The sequence below is a fragment of the Parus major genome, chromosome 1 (assembly GCF_001522545.3).
Source record: "Parus major isolate Abel chromosome 1, Parus_major1.1, whole genome shotgun sequence".
Classification (NCBI taxonomy): domain Eukaryota; kingdom Metazoa; phylum Chordata; class Aves; order Passeriformes; family Paridae; genus Parus; species Parus major.
This window is the reverse complement of record NC_031768.1, coordinates 40,973,273-40,991,097: the sequence shown is the minus strand read 5'-3', so window position 1 is coordinate 40,991,097 and position 17,825 is coordinate 40,973,273. Positions and strand designations below refer to the sequence as shown.

Here is a 17,825-nt window from a genome sequence, read left to right as displayed (position 1 = left end):
CTAGGTTTGGAGGTATACAGTAGTTGGATAAATGACTCTAAAAAGTAGTTCTAAGTAGTGAAAATAATAAAGTCCACCTTTTTTGAATTTGGATTTTCTGCTGTTCAATAAGGTGGAAGTTTCCCCTTGTGCTTTTTCTAACCAACGGGTCATTCACAGCATCATTTTCAATGTGGATTCTTTGATATCTATGAGGAACTGACCTCATGTTTCACCCTTTTCCTCAGTAAAGGCAATAATAGAGCCTCTCTCCTCTTTTTCTCCCAGCTGTCTATTTAAAAGAAAAAAAACATGTAGGATCTTAATGTACTGAGACCTGAAGTACTCAGTTAAATTTGATTGAAACTGGCTGATGGTTCAAAAGCTATTGGTAAAGGATGGATAAATATACCTTCACACATACCATCAGTGTTCTGCTAGTAAAGTACATTTCCCTAGGAAACTAAAGCAAAAATCCCTTCTGAGCATATTCAGAAGCATGTGCTATATCTCAGAACCATTTTAATTTAAAAATGTCCTGTGTAAAGACTATTTTCTGTATAGTTCTCTAAAAATCAATGATTTAACATCAAAAAGGGAGAAACAAATTCCAGGGAAAAAAGAAACACAATTTTAGTACAATGCTGATAAATACAAACATCAATCAGTTTAGCCTGTACCACTACAGTGCAAAGTTAGATTCATGCTTTCAGCCCAAGTTAACATGATTATGGAAAAATAGTTTAATCCCTTCAAATTCATATCAGTGGTGTTGCATTTATTCATAAACCAACAAGTTGAGTGAAAAGAGTGCCACTGCTTTGCAATCTCCTGCCCAGGAGTTTTGAAATCACTGAGGAACCTGCAGCTCTTTGTCATTGCTCTAGATTGTCACTTCACCATGAGATACTTGTGCTCCACTGCACCATGGCAAGATGCTAATCTGGGTAGTACCTAGTGTGCACTATTGTCTATAATGCTTTTTGTCACTTGAGATGTTGAAAGCATATAAAAAAAATAAATAAAAACCCCAAACAAACTGTCTGATCTCTTTATGAATTTGTCTGAGAAGAAAGAAGGGTGTTTTTGTCTGAAAACCGAATGATATCCCTTTGTCATCATATAGTTCTGAATAAATTTATAGAAACCATCAAGATTATCCTGGATTTACTGCACTTTAATAAAGAGGAGATTTTAATCCAGTGCTGGTGTGACTGACATTTCTAGCTTGCATAGGAAGAGTGAGAAGTCTCCTCAGGATCCTCCACGCTAGGATCAGTCAGTTACTACCCAGTTGATTCCCTGGATGTTTTTCCTTCGCTTTTCCAGGAGATTTTGTGTGGGAGGGCTGGGGAGGCAAGCACTGCTATCAGTAGGGGAGTGTTGATTTTTGCATTCCTGAAAGTCACTGCTGTGCTAAATGAAGATAATTGGCAGGAATCGATTAGTTTTACAGGAGGGTGTTATTAAGGGCTGAGCTCTTTTCACAAATTGCCCCTTCTGCACTTTGAGAGACATAATCTCAGCCATCCCGAAATTCACAGAACAGGAGATTGATTTCCTCCTTTTTCTTTTTCTTTCCCTGCCTTAAACTCTGCAGGTCAGTCCCACCCCAGGGTGCATCCGGGCGTTAATGAAGATGTTGTACTGCCCTTACTGCAGAGGACTTCCCACTGTGAAACCTTGCAACAACTATTGCCTCAATGTAATGAAGGGCTGCCTGGCAAATCAGGCTGATTTGGATACTGAGTGGAATCTGTTCATAGGTAAGAAGAGTTTAAATATTAGCGGAAGGAAACACTGGTGATATCAAATCACCGCAGGGTTCTGTGAGGTTAGAAGACACTGTTGGTCAGTATTTGGAATGAAGCAACTGCAGATGCAGCTCACTTTCTAATTGAACTTCTTGGCTTGCAGTAAGAAATGGCTTCTCTCTCCCTGCCCTAAGCCAGTCACATTTCACATTTCCAGAGGAATGGTGTGGTGTTACAGCTCTTGAGCTGAATTATTACATGCTATGGGAAATGCTGAGAAAGATTTGGTTCAGGATTTGATAACAAGCCTAACATGGCAGAAATAGTATGTATTACAACTGAAAACTAGGCTCTTGCAAGCTGAGAAGATAATAACATTGTATAACATCCAGTCAACGTAAATCAAAACAGCTGCTGCGCTTAATTCTGGTGGTACATAGTCAAAAAGCTTTAAAATTTACATATATGAGAAATAATTAATTCCTCATTCTTGATTAAAATATGCTAATGTCTCCCTTCCAGTGTACTGAATAGGAAGTACCAAACATGCAACCTAATGTTAGAATGGAACATAGAATATATATTTAAGGAAAACTGCTCCCACAGTTTATTCGCATAATTCTTCACTCAAATAAACTAAGAATAAAAAAAGAAAGAAATGTCCCTTAAAGAGCCATTCAGCTGTCCTGTAGCAAAACAAAGCAAAACAAAAAAACAACAAAAAATAAATGCCAAGAAAATCCACAACCCAAAAAAAAAAAAAACAACCTCTCAGAAGAGTAACATATAACAAAAAATATTACTTTTAAGTTGCTTTTGGTGATAGGATAGGATGACACTTAGACAAGGCTGATGATAATATGGAAGGAATGGAACAGCTAGTTAGCCTAGACACTAATGAGTGTCATAGTCTAGACTGGATTTCAGAAAAATAAATGCAGCTGGAAAAAAATGGGATAAAACTTTCTTTATTGCAGCTGAAGAAAGGAAATTTATTTTCTGTTTTTGGAAAGATAAAACATAAGCAATCTTATTCGGCTTAATTTCAAACCCCACTGACCAAAGTGACTTTGAAAATTTGACTCTGACTCATTCATGGATTTTTGCTTTACTCAGCAGTGCAAGATGGATGGGAAGAAGAAAACAGGATGAAAAATGAATCAGAGTATGAAAAGTGAAAACGAGCATTGAGCATGCTATAAAAATAGCATGCAAACAACAATATTAAACAAATGATGCAGATACACTTGCCTTCCCAGTCTCCTATACTGGTTAAAGGAGTTGACATCAGAAACAGTGCTGTATGGAGGGATACCCATGGGATTACTGGAGTAAAAAGGAGAATCTGATCATCAGAAAGCTAAGTAGGAGCTGATGGGAAAACAATTCTACCCTTTTAAGGACACTACATAAGCTACTTTCCTTGACATTGAATAATAAGCAAGTGCTGAAATGTCACTAATTCTGATCAAAAAAATAATGTAGGCTTTTAAGAAAACAAACAAACATTTGAACTAAAATAAACAACGGAGTTTTTATTAAGGCAAGCATCTGTTTAAATCAAAAGCTGGAATTTAAGGTTTGAGATGTTAAGAGAAGATTTCCTTTTCTGGTGCTTTAAATTCTGTGAGAGTCCTGGGCACGGTGAGACGTGCTGGAAAGTGTGGAAATGCTTACAGATTCAGACTTTCAGAGTCTTTCCTGCAAAGCCCTTGCCTTCATCAAAATCACTCTGATTTTGATTGTTCTTGCTCACAGAAAATAAAAACTGCATGAAAGCTTGTATGTTATGTTAAAACATAGTGTTAATTTATTAAATACCATGTCAGGCAGGCTACTGTGCAATTATCCCTGCAGGTCAGTGATGACAAGACAATATACAGTACAAATACATCAAATCATATTTCCTCTTTCTTCTAACTACAGCTATACAACTTGTTGTATCTATGCAACTTTCCCTCTGTAACTTTATGGAGAAGAAAATAGAGGAGATAGAGAGATTTTCATGTGTTTGGAAAAGGTATTCTGTTTTATCCCATTTTTCAGGCCTCTGACAGCTTTGCTGAAGATGAGGGTCCTTCCTTTATGAAAGACTGAAATGAGGCAAGTTGTCTCTGTCTCTGACAGCTGTCAGTGGCTTTCTAATAACACATGCAATTCCCTTAGTGGTAAACACAACAAAACTTCTACTCGCTGAATTAAAACGAGCAGTAGCATTTTACAGCACCGCTGAGCTATGAAAGATTGGAAATTATGCATGAGCAGTTTTTATCCCTGTTCCAGTACTAGGAACCATGCACTAGCAGAAAAAAAAATAAAGATAATTTTGTGCATTAACAGTCTCTGCCTAGGCAGGAATCCCAAATGTTAGTGCATATTCATACACACGATAGTTTTGCTTAGCTCATAATCTGTGCATTGCAAAATAGTTTGGCTTAGTTCATAATCTGAGCATTTCAAGGTTGTTTTGACAGAAGTCGGTACTAGGAGAAAACTCTCAGATATGTTTGTCAGTAACTAAATAAATCCTGTGCTTTGGACTGCATGTCCTGATACTGTTCTGGAGTAACAGCAGTGGTCCAGCAGCAGACAAGATCTGCACGTGAGGAGGAGCAGAGGAAAGTAAATGGGCTGTTTGACAACAAGATGTGTTGCATGTTTCACCTACTTTATAAATATAGAAGTCAGGACTGAAATCACATATATATGGCATTAATAAATCTTGCCTCTACTTTCAAAGCTAGGGAGAGTGGGACAACTTCCCCTAAACATCTGGTGCTTTCCAAGATTTTATAGACTGTGAAAATTGGTAAGAGATGAAACAGCTGCAGAAGCATGACACATGGCTTATTATATATTTCCTGGTTTTGTCACCTTAAAGTCTGTGTCCTTTTTGTGTAATGTTTCATTATAGGCTTTTTGTATTTTGTTGCCTTTATTATGGTGTGATAAAAACCAAAGGTAACACATCTCGTTCAGACAGATCATCCGCAACTCAGAATTTTGCCTGAGAAAAAAAGACAGTCTTTAATATCATATTATAATTATAAAACTGTAATGAAAAAATGCTCCTTCCAGGTATCTATATAAAATATTTAAGAGGTATTTAAAAGTAAACCCGTCACACTGACTTTGAAAATGTGTATTTTGCAAAGCTTGCTTCTGATGTTTTGCCTGTCAGTTACCCATCATAATCTCCTCTGCACCCATCTCAAGCAAAATTAGCAAATGCAAGATAAAAAAGCATGAGCAGAGGAACTGTGCTGCTGAGGAAGATTGCCTCAGGGAGGAGCTGACTGATTCTGTGGAGTGGGGAAAAGGGGATTTTCTCTGTCTCATGGCCCAACAGATATAGTCAAAATTACGCTTCTCTCCATGGAGAGAATACCAATTAACAGCAATAAGAATCAGGCATCCCACTGTTCATTCTGTCACAGAAACAGAAGAGATGGATAAAATTACCCACTAACAAAAATTTAAAGCCCCTGTATCTCAGGGAATGACATTCAATTTTAGCAATACTGTTACTCCTCTTTCTCTTACTAACCTGTATTTAAGTCCCTGTTCCTATCTGGAGATTCTTTGACTTTCCTTAACCTTAGCTTTCCCTATAATTGGTCATTTATTTCCCTTCAACTGCTCTTTTCTCAAGCAGGAGTGTCAGCTGAGGAATGTGCCCACCTCAGTGGACTCCACATGTTCACTTGGTAACCTCACTGAGCTTCAGAATCAACAGCTGTAAAAAGATTATTTCCATGGAAGCAAGTGCATCTCGTTCTGACAGCTGCCTTAATCCCAGGTTCAGGATGGCAAAGTGTCCATAACCCATTTGTTTTTTAGAGGATTTCTTTCACAATTAGCATTAAATTTCTTATGTCTTGAGAAAAAAAAAAAAAAAACAGATGAAACCTAAAAATCTATCAAGATTGTGGGCCAAATATTACAATCCTTATATAAGTAATTCAGCACAACAGAAGAGTAAAAATCCAGGTAGTTGTTTTAATCATCACAATTACTGTATCTGAGCTTTTTTTTGTGGTAATCTAGGGTAATTGATAAATGCTTTGTTGCTGTACTTAGTGACAAAGTATAATGCCTGTGTAGTAGTGTTTCAAATGCAATACATGGAGGTTTGACACTGCATGGCTATTTATAATAGCAGAAATGGAACATCTCTTTTTTTCTACAAATTATTCAATGATAAATCTGACTCACCTCGACCTTACCCCCATGTTTTAGTAGGCAGGAGATACTGGAAGACACTTCAGAAGTTGTGCAGTAGCAGAGATTGCATGCCTGTCTGTGAAAAGGAGCCAAGAGTTCATGTCCAAAGCCACCCTTCTGCTTAGAGTGGAGAGCAAGTGGCTTTGCTCTGAGTGTATTCGATATTTGACAAGCTCTGCTGTGTAGTAAGGCAGATCAGTGTGCAGTGTATTCACACTGCAGGATTCCAGGCCTTCAAAGCTGAGAGCCAGACACCTCTTACTGCCACCATCCTGCCAGGCTTCACCAGAGGAGAAAATCGTATCTGTAAGGCTTCAGAAAAAGATTTTCCTTCCAGTGTTAAAATTATTTTTCTTATTGCCATTACAACAGCTCTGCATTGCTAATTAACTTTCCTCTTCTTGTGCTTTAAGAATCCCTTTCTTCTTCCTATCAGTATGGCTCAGGCACCTTTGGAGTTCTCCTGAGACAGAGAATACCATGCAGGTCTCACTTAGAGCAACCCAATAATTTTCAGAAAAACTGCCCAACAAAACCTTAACTACTTACTCCTAGTCAAAGTTTCAGTCATGAAAATATGCAATCAGTTTCATTTGCTGCTTACAAAAGTCCTCGGGTCTCTGTGCTTCTCTGGTCCTTGTGTAAGCACAAAGATAAACGTTTTCCTTTTAATGCTTCAAGAGGCCACCCTGATTTGACTTTTTTAATGGCTTATTAAAAGAATAACTGTGTCATTATGATTCACTTTGGTTCAGAGAAAAATGAGTCTATAATACTAATAGTAATCCTTTACTATTTTCTTGTGATTTTTATGGGTCCCAAAGCAACCTTCTCCAAGCTGAACAGCCCTAATTTACTCAGTCGGTCCTTGTAGGGAAGGCACTCCAGTCTTCTTATGAACTTTGTGGTCCTCTGGATTTGCTCCAACCTTTCCATGTCCTTATGCTGGGGACACCAGAGCTGGAGGCAGCACTCCAGGTGGGGTCTCAGAAGAGCAGAGTGAAGGGGCAGAATCCCTTCCCCTGCTGTGCTGGCCAGGCTGCTTTGGGTGCAGCCCAGGGTTCCGGTGGCTCATGCTGAGGTTTTTATCAACCAGCACTTCTCTGCTGGGCTGCTGTCAACCTCCTGTCCAGCTGACCTGTAGGTGTGCCAGGAACTGCCAGGATCCAGCTGCAGAACCTGGTGCTTGGCCTTGCTGAATTCCGTGAAGTTCACACAGACCCACTTCTCAAGCTTGTCAAGGCCCCTCTGAACCCCCAGGTAGCACAGTTCTTCCCTCCAGCATGCTGACCACACCACACTGCTGCAAGCTTGGCACTGTCACACACACAGGCTTAGCATCATCAGCAAACTTGCTGGGGGAGGGACTCAATCCCAGTGTCCCTATCACCAGCAAAGAAATTGAACGGTATCAGCCCCAGTATTGACCCCTGAGGGTCACCACTCACCACTGGGCTCCACGTGGACAATGAGGTATTGACCACAACTCTGCGTCCAGCCACCCAGACAGTTCTTTTTCCACCGAGTGGTCCATCCACGAGACCCATGTCTCCAGTTTGGAGACAAGGATGTCACCCAGGACAGTGCCACACCTTTTGCATGAGTCCATGTAGATGATGTCAGGTGCTCTGCTCTACCCACCAATGCTGTAGCCTCATCATGGAAGGTTGCCAGTCTGTCAGGCATGATTTCCCCTTCATAAAGCAATACTGGCTGCCACCAATGACCTCATTGTTTTCCATGTGTTTCAACATAGATTCCAGGAGAATCTGCTCCATCTATCTCTTTTATTTACCTTTGTATAGTACAGAGCAAATGCTGTCAGTTTGTCAGTAGGCAAAAGTCTTCTTCTGGCTTAATCATGGTAAGTAAGAGCTAAATCAGAGTTTTTAGCAACTTTAGTTACCAGGAACTTGAATATCTTCTCTCTACCACCCTCCTCCTTAATCATTATATGAAAGTATACTGTGCTATTTTTTATATGTTAACCTTTCACAAAGACTCTGGGAGAAAAAATAAGTTCTATTATTTCTTCCATGGAGAGGCACTGCAAAAGATTCCTGCAGCCCTGGGGCGCCATTACTCCAAATTCAGAATTTCTGGTAGAAATTCATCCATTTTGGTTTGATGAGCATAGAATAGACACTTGAATACACACACTAAAAGTTCATAATTTGCATCTTGTGCTGATATAAAAACTGATCGAATTAATGGTCAAGACAGCTTAAAATTCAAACCCAGAATATAAAGTCTTATTTTCAATTGTTCTATGCTTTAAAACTATTTAAAATTTTAGGCTAAAATCATCGTTTCTTGCTTTCTTCCTGAGCCAAAGTCATCATGACACCTCAAGTAAAACCATCTTTGCCAACCATCAGAATGAAAACAGGGAAAATTATCTTAACCTAATGCCTTTCATCTTTTCTACTTACTTCTTAAAACAACTTTAGTGCCTCCAGAGTTTGCACAAGTAATAGTTTCTTTAAGTCTCTTCTCTGTACAGACTATAGTAGCTATTACACACCGATATCTATTCCCTTAGTTGAAGTGTCAGGGTTTGGTGGATGGCTGTAAGCGTGTGAGACCACATTGTGATTATATAAGAAAAAAATGGAATCCCTAGTTCAGAATTATTTTTCCCTACTTTAGCTTATTTTTACAAAAACAAGGGAAAATGAGTAGAGTAGTCTGATATGTGATACAACTGCAAATCTGGTTGCTCAGAGGTTGAGGACAGGATTTGCAGATGTAAATCTAATCTTTTTTATGTGCTTCAGGCCCATTAGTCTCCATAGTGCATAGGTAGCAACACGAAGGAATTTGCAGTGCTATTAAAAACATATACTTAACATCTGTTAACAGTTATGTCAGTTCAGGTCAAAGATATGTAATTGTACAAATGAAAAGTGAATTCAACTTGACAATACCTAATTGAAAGATTATGGTACTATAATTTTTAAATTCTCTGGTAGGCAGGAACTTCCATGATCCTGTATTTCCCTCTTGTTTTCCAGAAATAGAGTAATTACTGCCTGCAATTTAAATATAAGGCCAAGATCTGATGGTTTAGAGTACATAAGAGCACCGCTGAAATGAAGGGGACATCACCATTCAGTAACATAAATAATGTGTAGAAGAAGGGAACAATATTTGTTATTTCCCACTGTTTTTCTTACCTCAGAAGTATAAAGGATAGGCAACCTGGGTGTGTAATTCCTCAGATGGAAATGAATTCAGCCTGCAAGAAGCTCTCTGAAGATGTGGGACTCCCAGCAGAATGCAAATAGCACCAGCACTTGCCTGCTGCTTAAATTCAATTTACCCTGCCAAATCTCTGTGCTCCCCCTGGGGCAATACAGTTTCTTATGAGTAACTCACAGCATCTGTTGCACTGTATGTATGCTATAGGATGTGTCACTGAAGAAAGAGATTCCCTCCTGTAGGACTATGGGGATTGTGCTCCTGTTACTGGATCAAAAGAGCTGGGACTCATCTGGCCTGATCTTGCCAGTGACACCATTGACAGCTTGTTACTTGGGGGTACATCCTGGAAGGGTGCTAGTGGCTTCACTCAGAGGGACTCCCGAAGACTGCAGCTCCTAAAGAGGGACTGTGGGTTTCTGGAAATGCAAATGTGAGCTTTGACAAATGTCTGGGAGCTTTGACATGTCTTGAGGAAATCACCTATGGAGATTAACTATGCCATTCTCTTTAAGGAACAAAAGATATTAGTGCCCATCACCCATGATCATGTTGTATGACAGCTACAAATACAGGATCAAATTAAGCCATTCTAGAATTCTGCCTTTGGCGTGCGAATGCAATTCTCTTGAATGGTATGATTTCTCCATATGCAGGAAAAAGCTTCTCAAAGCTTGAAGTGATATGAGAGTCACATATTCAGCATTCTCAGCAGGCCCTATGTTGACTGCAGCACTTAGATGCTGCAGCTTCTTTTGAAAATAGCAAGACTGATCAGCATTGTCAAAAAGTTTAAAAGTTTAAAAGATTTTATAATGAAACCGTTGGACCCAAATGATGACTTTTTAGTTCCATTTTCATTCCTCATCTCCAACTCCTTCATATTATTTCACATCAAAGGAAAATGTCTGTCTAGTACACATGAGTACAGTTTGAAAGTTGCAGAGAGCAGCAAATTTCTCACTGTTTAGATTCAGGGGAAGTGCTGGGGAAGCTGTTTTGCCACTGCCCTTAAAATGCTATGAATTAAGCCAGGGATGTTACATAAGTTATCTCTAGAAACAGGAAATATGTTAATTATTTATTGCTCAAATACTCTGTGGTTCTGGGACTATTATTTTGTACTTTTCCAATTCCATAACTATGCCTCCTCCAAGGACGCCTTGCTTCCAGGGGAGCAGTAAACAGTGCTGCTATTTCTGTCCTAGGTTACCATGTATATTAGCACCTCAAAAGAGTTTTCTCTTCAGTGGAGGATTTGATGTCTCAATTAATTGCATTTATGTAGGGCTGAATCCCTGTTTACCTGTTGGGATATCCCTCAGGCCCTTCACTGATCTCCCTGTTTCACAGGCGAGGGACCAGCTGGAGAATATTGTGCCTCTTACCTGATCTGCTTTCCCTTCTGGTTTGTGGGATTTGTGGCAGCAGGTCTCTCTGGCATATGACTGTGAATGAAGCACACACCCCAACTGAGAACTTGGCCATGCTTTTACAGTTCAGTTACCTGACAGAGCTACCTCCATGCAGTTCTGCTTTTGGGTTTTTGTTTTTTATTAAGGATTACAAATCCAAATGAAGACCATGTGAGTTTCATTTTACCCAAAGCAGATGGGACTAAATATCATTTGAATTGGTTTGACCTTACCACTTTGGCTGTGCTTAATTGAGGAAATGCTGTATTACACTAGGAAGGGTGAAAATTATATCTTATAACATATCTTCAGTTAAATCATCATTTGACTTGGTCAGTATTGATAAACTTGAGATAATCGGAATTCTATGTTTGGCAAACACCCCTATTTTTAAGGGAAAAAATAATTGTGCAATAATTGGAATGTTGCCCAAAGGAGTACTGGCAGTTTTACTTCAGTCTTAGTTGAAATAAAATTTATCACTCTGTCCATTTTTTTTTCATTTTGTTTCTGCTTGTATTCTGCTGCATTTAAAACCATATGTCTGAGGAAAGTATTGGTTGCACCATGACACCATTTTATACGTTTAAAGTATTTTATCTTGGAACCTGCATCCATTTTAGAAAACTGCATAAATAAGAAACAGTTTTCATATGCTGAAATAAACTCGAAACTATGTAATATCTTGAATGATGTGGGGTTTTTTTCTGAGAAATTGATTTACTAACTATATCAGATTCTCTAAACTTCATATTAGAAACAAACATCAAATTATGTCTCCTTTATTTGGGAAAATGTAATGGAGAGATAAATGTAATGGAGCAAATTTGTTCTACAAGTAACTATCAAAACACTTGGTTATATCTGAAAACACTTTTCTGAGTTTATTATACAATATCAATTAAAGGTGATCCCTTGCCACAATGATGTCAGAGCAAAACTGACATTGATTTGCTTTGTGCTATAATTTTGAGCCATTGCTTGATGAGGGATAATGTGTTTATGATAATGTCTTAGGTAGCATATTATCAATTTAGAATCACAGATTTCTTTTTGAAACACAGAAACAAAGTAGTGTTGGCAACCAGCCTTAATTTCTCCTTACAAATAAACCTCAGTGCTGCAAATGAACACACACACACACAAAAAAAAAAAAAAGTGATTTTTGATTATAACTAATCTGCCAGATTCTGTTAATGAGAAGTTTGGGGGTTTCTTAGTATTGGTTACTTATGCTTTTTTAGTTCTTGAATTTCAAAGAAAGTTTCAATTTTACATTTCTTGAAGATGAAAAATCAACCCAAAACTCAACTCAATAAAAGAATTCAAATGTGTAGACACTCTCAGTCTAAATCATTGAATTTTCTTTACTTTTTGTCTGCTTATTCAGGTCTTTTTTGAGCTATACAAATATTATCCTATGCTGCCAAAAGCTCCAAACATTATTAGCAATGTGGCAAAACCTGCTCAAATGTATAATCTTGTATTAATATTACATGTTATAATATATATGTAAAATATATATCATACATATATATTAGACTATGTAATATTAATACAAGACTAATATTCTTAATGTAAATAAAATGTTCCTTAATGTAAACAAAATGTGTTGGTTTTTTTCCTAATGAAGCCACATAGCTATACAAGGGCATAGATTATACTCAGTCACTTTACTTGTCTTGGAAAGACTTTTTAAAGATAAGCTAATTGAAGAAGGTGAAGTGTTTGGCTGAGCTATAAATTTCTCATAACTTGGCAAAGAGACTGTGATAAAGATCCCTAGGTAGTAGCCCCTATCAATGCCAGATTTAGTGGAGCAAAAACTTGAAACCATTAGAGAGATTAGAATTTTAGTGAAACGAAAGATTCAGGAAGTAATTATTTCTTTCTGATAAGGGTCCTATGCATTCCTTTCTTGTAATATGTCAGCCCTCCATTTTTTCTTGTAAAGAATGTTTTACCAGAAGTAGGAAATGATAGAAGTAACATAGAATTTTTTTCCCCCTCCATTGCTTATGCCTTATCAACAGAATATCTTACCATTTCTAAAGTCAAGAGAACTAGTTTGACACAAAGTGCTATGACAGAGCTGGTATGGCCAAAAATCATTGAGCATTTTGCAAAAGTGGAATCTAAAAGTGTTCTGATGCATTTGGGAAAATGCAATGTGCTTAGAAGGTAATGTGAAAAAATTTCCTCTTATATTTCTTATTTCTCTGTGTTATTCAGTGTCACCTGCCCTGTAATATAACATTCAACATCCCTTAATGTCATTTATATTGCAAGTTAACCTATGGGAGTTTAAACTCCCATAACATGTATTTTTCATTTAGCCACCAGAACTTTCCATGTCAGTTGGAACTCACCTTCATAATATCAGACTTCAATTTGCAGCAGCAGCAAAGAGCCTTTTTATCTGTCTTGTCTTGTTAACTCTTAAAATACACTTAACTGTGAAGGAGAAAATAGCAGCTTGAAAAATTAAGAATGCAGTTTTGGTTCTGCTGGATATTTGTTGCTGACCTCGGAAGAGAGTCCAATTTTTCAACTAAGCAATGCATCTCACTGTAATGTTATAAAATGAGATGAAGGTGAGTCTTTGCACTCACTGTACAGGTCACAGCAGCATCTTGCACTTAATTCAACTGTAGAATTAGATAAAAACCATCAGTAAAATAAATGGTGGGCCATGGAAAATGGACAGTGCCAAAAGGGCAAGAAGTTATCCTGGGCATGAGACAATGAAACATAGAGTACTCACGAGATTCTAGCTTGGATTTCACAAATGAAATGATACAAAAAGTCTTCCAGTAGATTTAGCTCTTTTAATTAAACATGTAGGATCAGATCCACTGGCCTTTAGTTATACTTCAACTTCCTTATTTTTGTATATTGATGAAAAGAAGGAAATGAGCAGGATATAGTCTTTCTCTACTGTGGGAACAGGACTGATGGTTCTAGCCACACATAGCTACAGTTTGTGATTTGTGTTTCATTTGTACACTCAAAAGAAGGGATTTATCTATTTCTTATGACAAACTAAAAATTAATCCATGAATATTTTGTCAGTTGAAATTTTGCCGATATCTGCAGTGCTGACAACATGCTTTAAATCAAGTTTTCTTCTTTGTACTGCATTTACTATTCAGTTAGCTTTTCATAAAAATTAGAAAATGAAATATTTCTGTTTCCTTTCTACTTTTTCCTGGGAGACTTTCTGTCTGAAAATATTTCCAGGGAAGTAATAAGAGATGGCTTCTCCAAGTTACACTCATGGCTAAAACCACACTTCAGTAACACAGGAATCTTCTATCCCAGATATTAATGATCAATTTTCTTATTTTAGCATGTTTACTTAACCTAGATGAATCACTTTCAAATTACTAGACAGCTTTGAGGCATCTCATAATATTTAGTTTGATTTTCTTCTCCATATACTATTAATATATTCTTACAATATCTTTCAAACTTTCATTGATATAAGTGTATATTTGGTGGGGTTTTTTTCAAATGGAACTACTTGAAAAATACATACAGAGCCCAGCTGTCCAACTGATAAGTATTTTGAAGAGTATAAGTAAAAATTAATATATTAAAAATTAAAAATAAGCAAAATTATGGTAAAATGCAAGTCACTTTAAGAAGGCTCTGGAACTTCCATTCTGATTAAAATTTTCTATAAAAACACAATAAAAGGATTATAAATTACTCAGGTCAAAATCAGGAAGGACAGTGTGGCAGAACTTTAACTGATGCAAATAATTTGCTAGAGCAAGTAGTATTTTTCCTTGGGGCAAAAACATCTCCAAGCTCCTCATCAAGTCTGTCAGTTTCAAGATGTGGAAGAATTCTCTCCCCTTACAAAAAGACATTTGATAGTTAGAATATCTGGTTATATAGGCCACGAATTTTAAAGTAGAGTTACTGAATAAAGTCCAACACATAGGGTAAGGGTAGTCTTGTATAATGTTTCAAGTTGGATTCACATTTGTTTGAAATCTGGCAATGTTACACCCAAGCATGAGTGCAGACAGAGTTGATGTGGAGATATTTTTCTTCCAACCTGCCTTGTTGCCTGTCCAAGGCTACAGGGCCCAGCCAATGGACAGCTGCTCTTTGCAGGGAAAGAAGCCATCAAATCAATGTAACTTGCACTCTTCAGAGAATAAACATCTCAGAGAGAAGCAACAGGTTACAAATAGCTTTTTCCAAAGTATTTGACACTGAATTTTCTTTTCATTTAGTTTTCTTGTCTTATTTGTCCAAATGGTCCAAATTGTGTAGTCTTGTGGCTTTAGTCTTCAGTGACAAGAATGCAGTCCTTTCCAGCTGATGCCAGTATTTGCAGTTTCATGGTGGTGTTGTTTGTGGGTTTGTTTTTTTTCTAGTTTTGTTTACCTCTTAGCTTTTTTAGTGTTCTAAATAAATATGCAAGGCATGGTGCACACAGGATTCTTGTAGTATAACTTAATCAGCATTGTAGGAAATGTGTTTCTACTTGCCACAATTCATTGCTTATTTTTCTAAAATCATTCTATTTTGTTGTCAGTTTCACCTCTGTGGACTTCTGAAGCAAATGTTTAAACTGAAAAACATTGTATTTGTTATTCATCAAAATAATAAGCATTTATGAGGAAGGCTAATAGATCTTTCAGCTTTTAAGTTGGTCACAAAACCTTTGTGTTATCAGAAGTCTTTCTTGTTCAAATTTTTGAATGCCTCTCCATAAATCTGTACCCAAGTTTGAGAGATCTGGGAATCCCACACTAAATAAATAGTTCCATCTAAAATTATCTTAGTTTATCTCATGTGTTATTTATAAACACAGTTCAGTTTATTTGCTGACATCTTCTTCTTGGAAACTTAATCTCAATATATCCTACACGTACATGCTGAGCTGTTATAAAAGAGACAAAAGATGCTCAGATCTCTGATTTACTGTGTTTCAGGAGAGGATTTTTTGAGGGGAAGAGGGTAGATTTTATGAAAAATTTCCCTCCAGTTAAGAGTATTTCTCAGGGTATACTGAAAGACCTTCAGGCATAAAGGTATTATTCCAAGCATTGAAGATCCCTAATACGAATATGAAAAAACTAATTAGCTTCTCCTGTAGACCAAATTGCTTTTCAATCCTTGTAAAAATATAAAGTGTAAAATAAAAACTAAAAATGGTATTGAATTAGTAGTTACTGGATGTGCAGTTTTTGCTTTTCATTACTTTATACTGAATTTCTATTGAAATTAATAGAATAAATAACTATTATATTGCCATAGAACACCTTGCAGAACAGTTAGGATTCAAGGCAAATGGGTTAGTTATGAAATATCAATATTTTCAATGGAAAGTGGGTAGGTATTGAAATTCCTTCGAGTCTGAATTCCATAGCTACTCAAAGCTTTAGTTCAGGTTCTTCTAATTTAAATAGATAGAGATAAGACAGAAAAATTATTTTGTTTGATTTCTATTGGATGACTGAATATTTCTCTGAAGCATTTAAACAAGCTCACCAAATTCAAACAATTATAGGTAACCTCATTCAAGAATAAATTGGATAATTTATGTAATGTTTATGAAAGGTAGGAGAAAAGGTGCAGAGTTGAGCTTTATTATGAGCTTATTCCACCTTATATACATGGATGTATTTAATTTATACTTCTCATTTAGAGAATGAAAGGGTATAAGAGCTGAGTGAGCTCCCAGAAGCATGTTACATAACATTAAAAATAACAAAATTTTAAAAATGTTAAAATGTCCTTATGTTAAAAAGCTGTATTTCAGCAGAGACAGCAAGCTGATGCTTGAATAATAGCAGCTCTAGTTTGTTTATTTGGGGGAAATGGAGCAAATGCCTTCATAACTTTTAGAGAAGTGCCAAAAATATGCATGGGCACCATCCCAACCAAAACATCTTTCTACAAAACTATTGTTTGAAAGAAAGAACAAATCAACACTGCAAGTACTATGTGTCACCTCCTAGTGAGTTAAAGAAATGGAGATGGATGAAAAAACAAGGCTTTTAGGAATAATGTGGTTTTTTTCTTTAATTGACAACTGGCCAGTAAAACAACTGTTTTTTCTGTTTTCCTGTTTTTCTAATGTGTAAACTAGAAAATTTTCACACCATTCATGGAGTCATCTGGATGATAAGACCGAGTGTTTGGATTAAAACAAAATATTTTCTAACTATTGCAGCAAATTGTAGGGTGAATTTCTGTCACTTGAGAATGTCATGATGACCCACACATCCCTTCCTTCTATTTGAACATCAAGTGGAAGATTGTTTGTCTAAGTGAGGATGGCACCTTGTTTTATCAACACATGTCAATTCCCAAAAAAGCTTGCTGGGAATGAGGAGTTTGCATGGGTTGAAAATTCAGGCCACATCAAAACCAGCTTTCTTGCTAAAAGAACAGTAAACACAGACACCAATAGGATGCTTTGCCACATGTTTTTACTGTAATTAAGGTGCAAGTTGAGTTTTATTTAGTTTAGGTACTGAAATCTGGTTTATGTACTGGCTACCATAAAATGATGGCACAGATTTGAGCCTAAGCTTGCTATCCATATTTCCCTGAGCTCCCAAGTGGGTCCTGTAACCTGAGTTCACTGATGGCCCAGCCACATCTATTATCTGTAAAGCTGGAATGGATATTTCCAAGCAGAATACCATCTTCCCTCTTGCTACAGAGACTGACTTTTTAAAGGAAAGAAACACACAGCAGGAAGAGATATTGAATAACAATCTTTATGCATTTGATTTCCAATATCAATTCCTTCAAGTATAAACCTGAAAAGAGATTAAATATCACAGTTTAGGGTTTATGTTCTCATAAACTGCTACTAAGGAATCTCAAAATTCCCAGAATGATTCAGACTCTGTCTCTACATTCAATCACAAAAGGCTTATTCAATTCCTATTTTTTAAGGTCATAATTTTTGGATTTCCATGTGCACTCAGAGAAATTATCATGACTATCTGAACTTTCTAATCACTGTGGGTAATTTTGCCTTTAGGAAGCTCTCACATGAGACACCTGAATTACTTCTGTGCAGAAACTCACTGTGTACATGATATCTGTAGCAGTGATCCAAAAGAGCGTAGGAAGCAAACACTACAGATCTTATGGGGTCTGAGCAGCTGCTGACCAATGAAGGTTGCACCCAAGCACTGGAGTAGATGTGTGTTTTTACGTGCTTTTTATGCAAAATTCTTAATGTTGCCTGAAGTGTGACTTCTTTATTAGCTGA

General features: G+C 37.0%; 1 protein-coding gene across 1 annotated transcript in view; it reads left to right on the top strand.

Moving 5' to 3' along the window:
- The window catches only part of GPC6 (glypican 6), a 498,670-nt gene that overhangs the window by 298,887 nt on the left and 181,958 nt on the right, over positions 1–17,825 (top strand). The window contains exon 4 of the mRNA XM_033513812.1: positions 1,580–1,745. Within this exon, the coding sequence (XP_033369703.1) occupies positions 1,580–1,745 (166 nt within the window). The remainder of the gene's footprint in view (positions 1–1,579; positions 1,746–17,825) is intronic.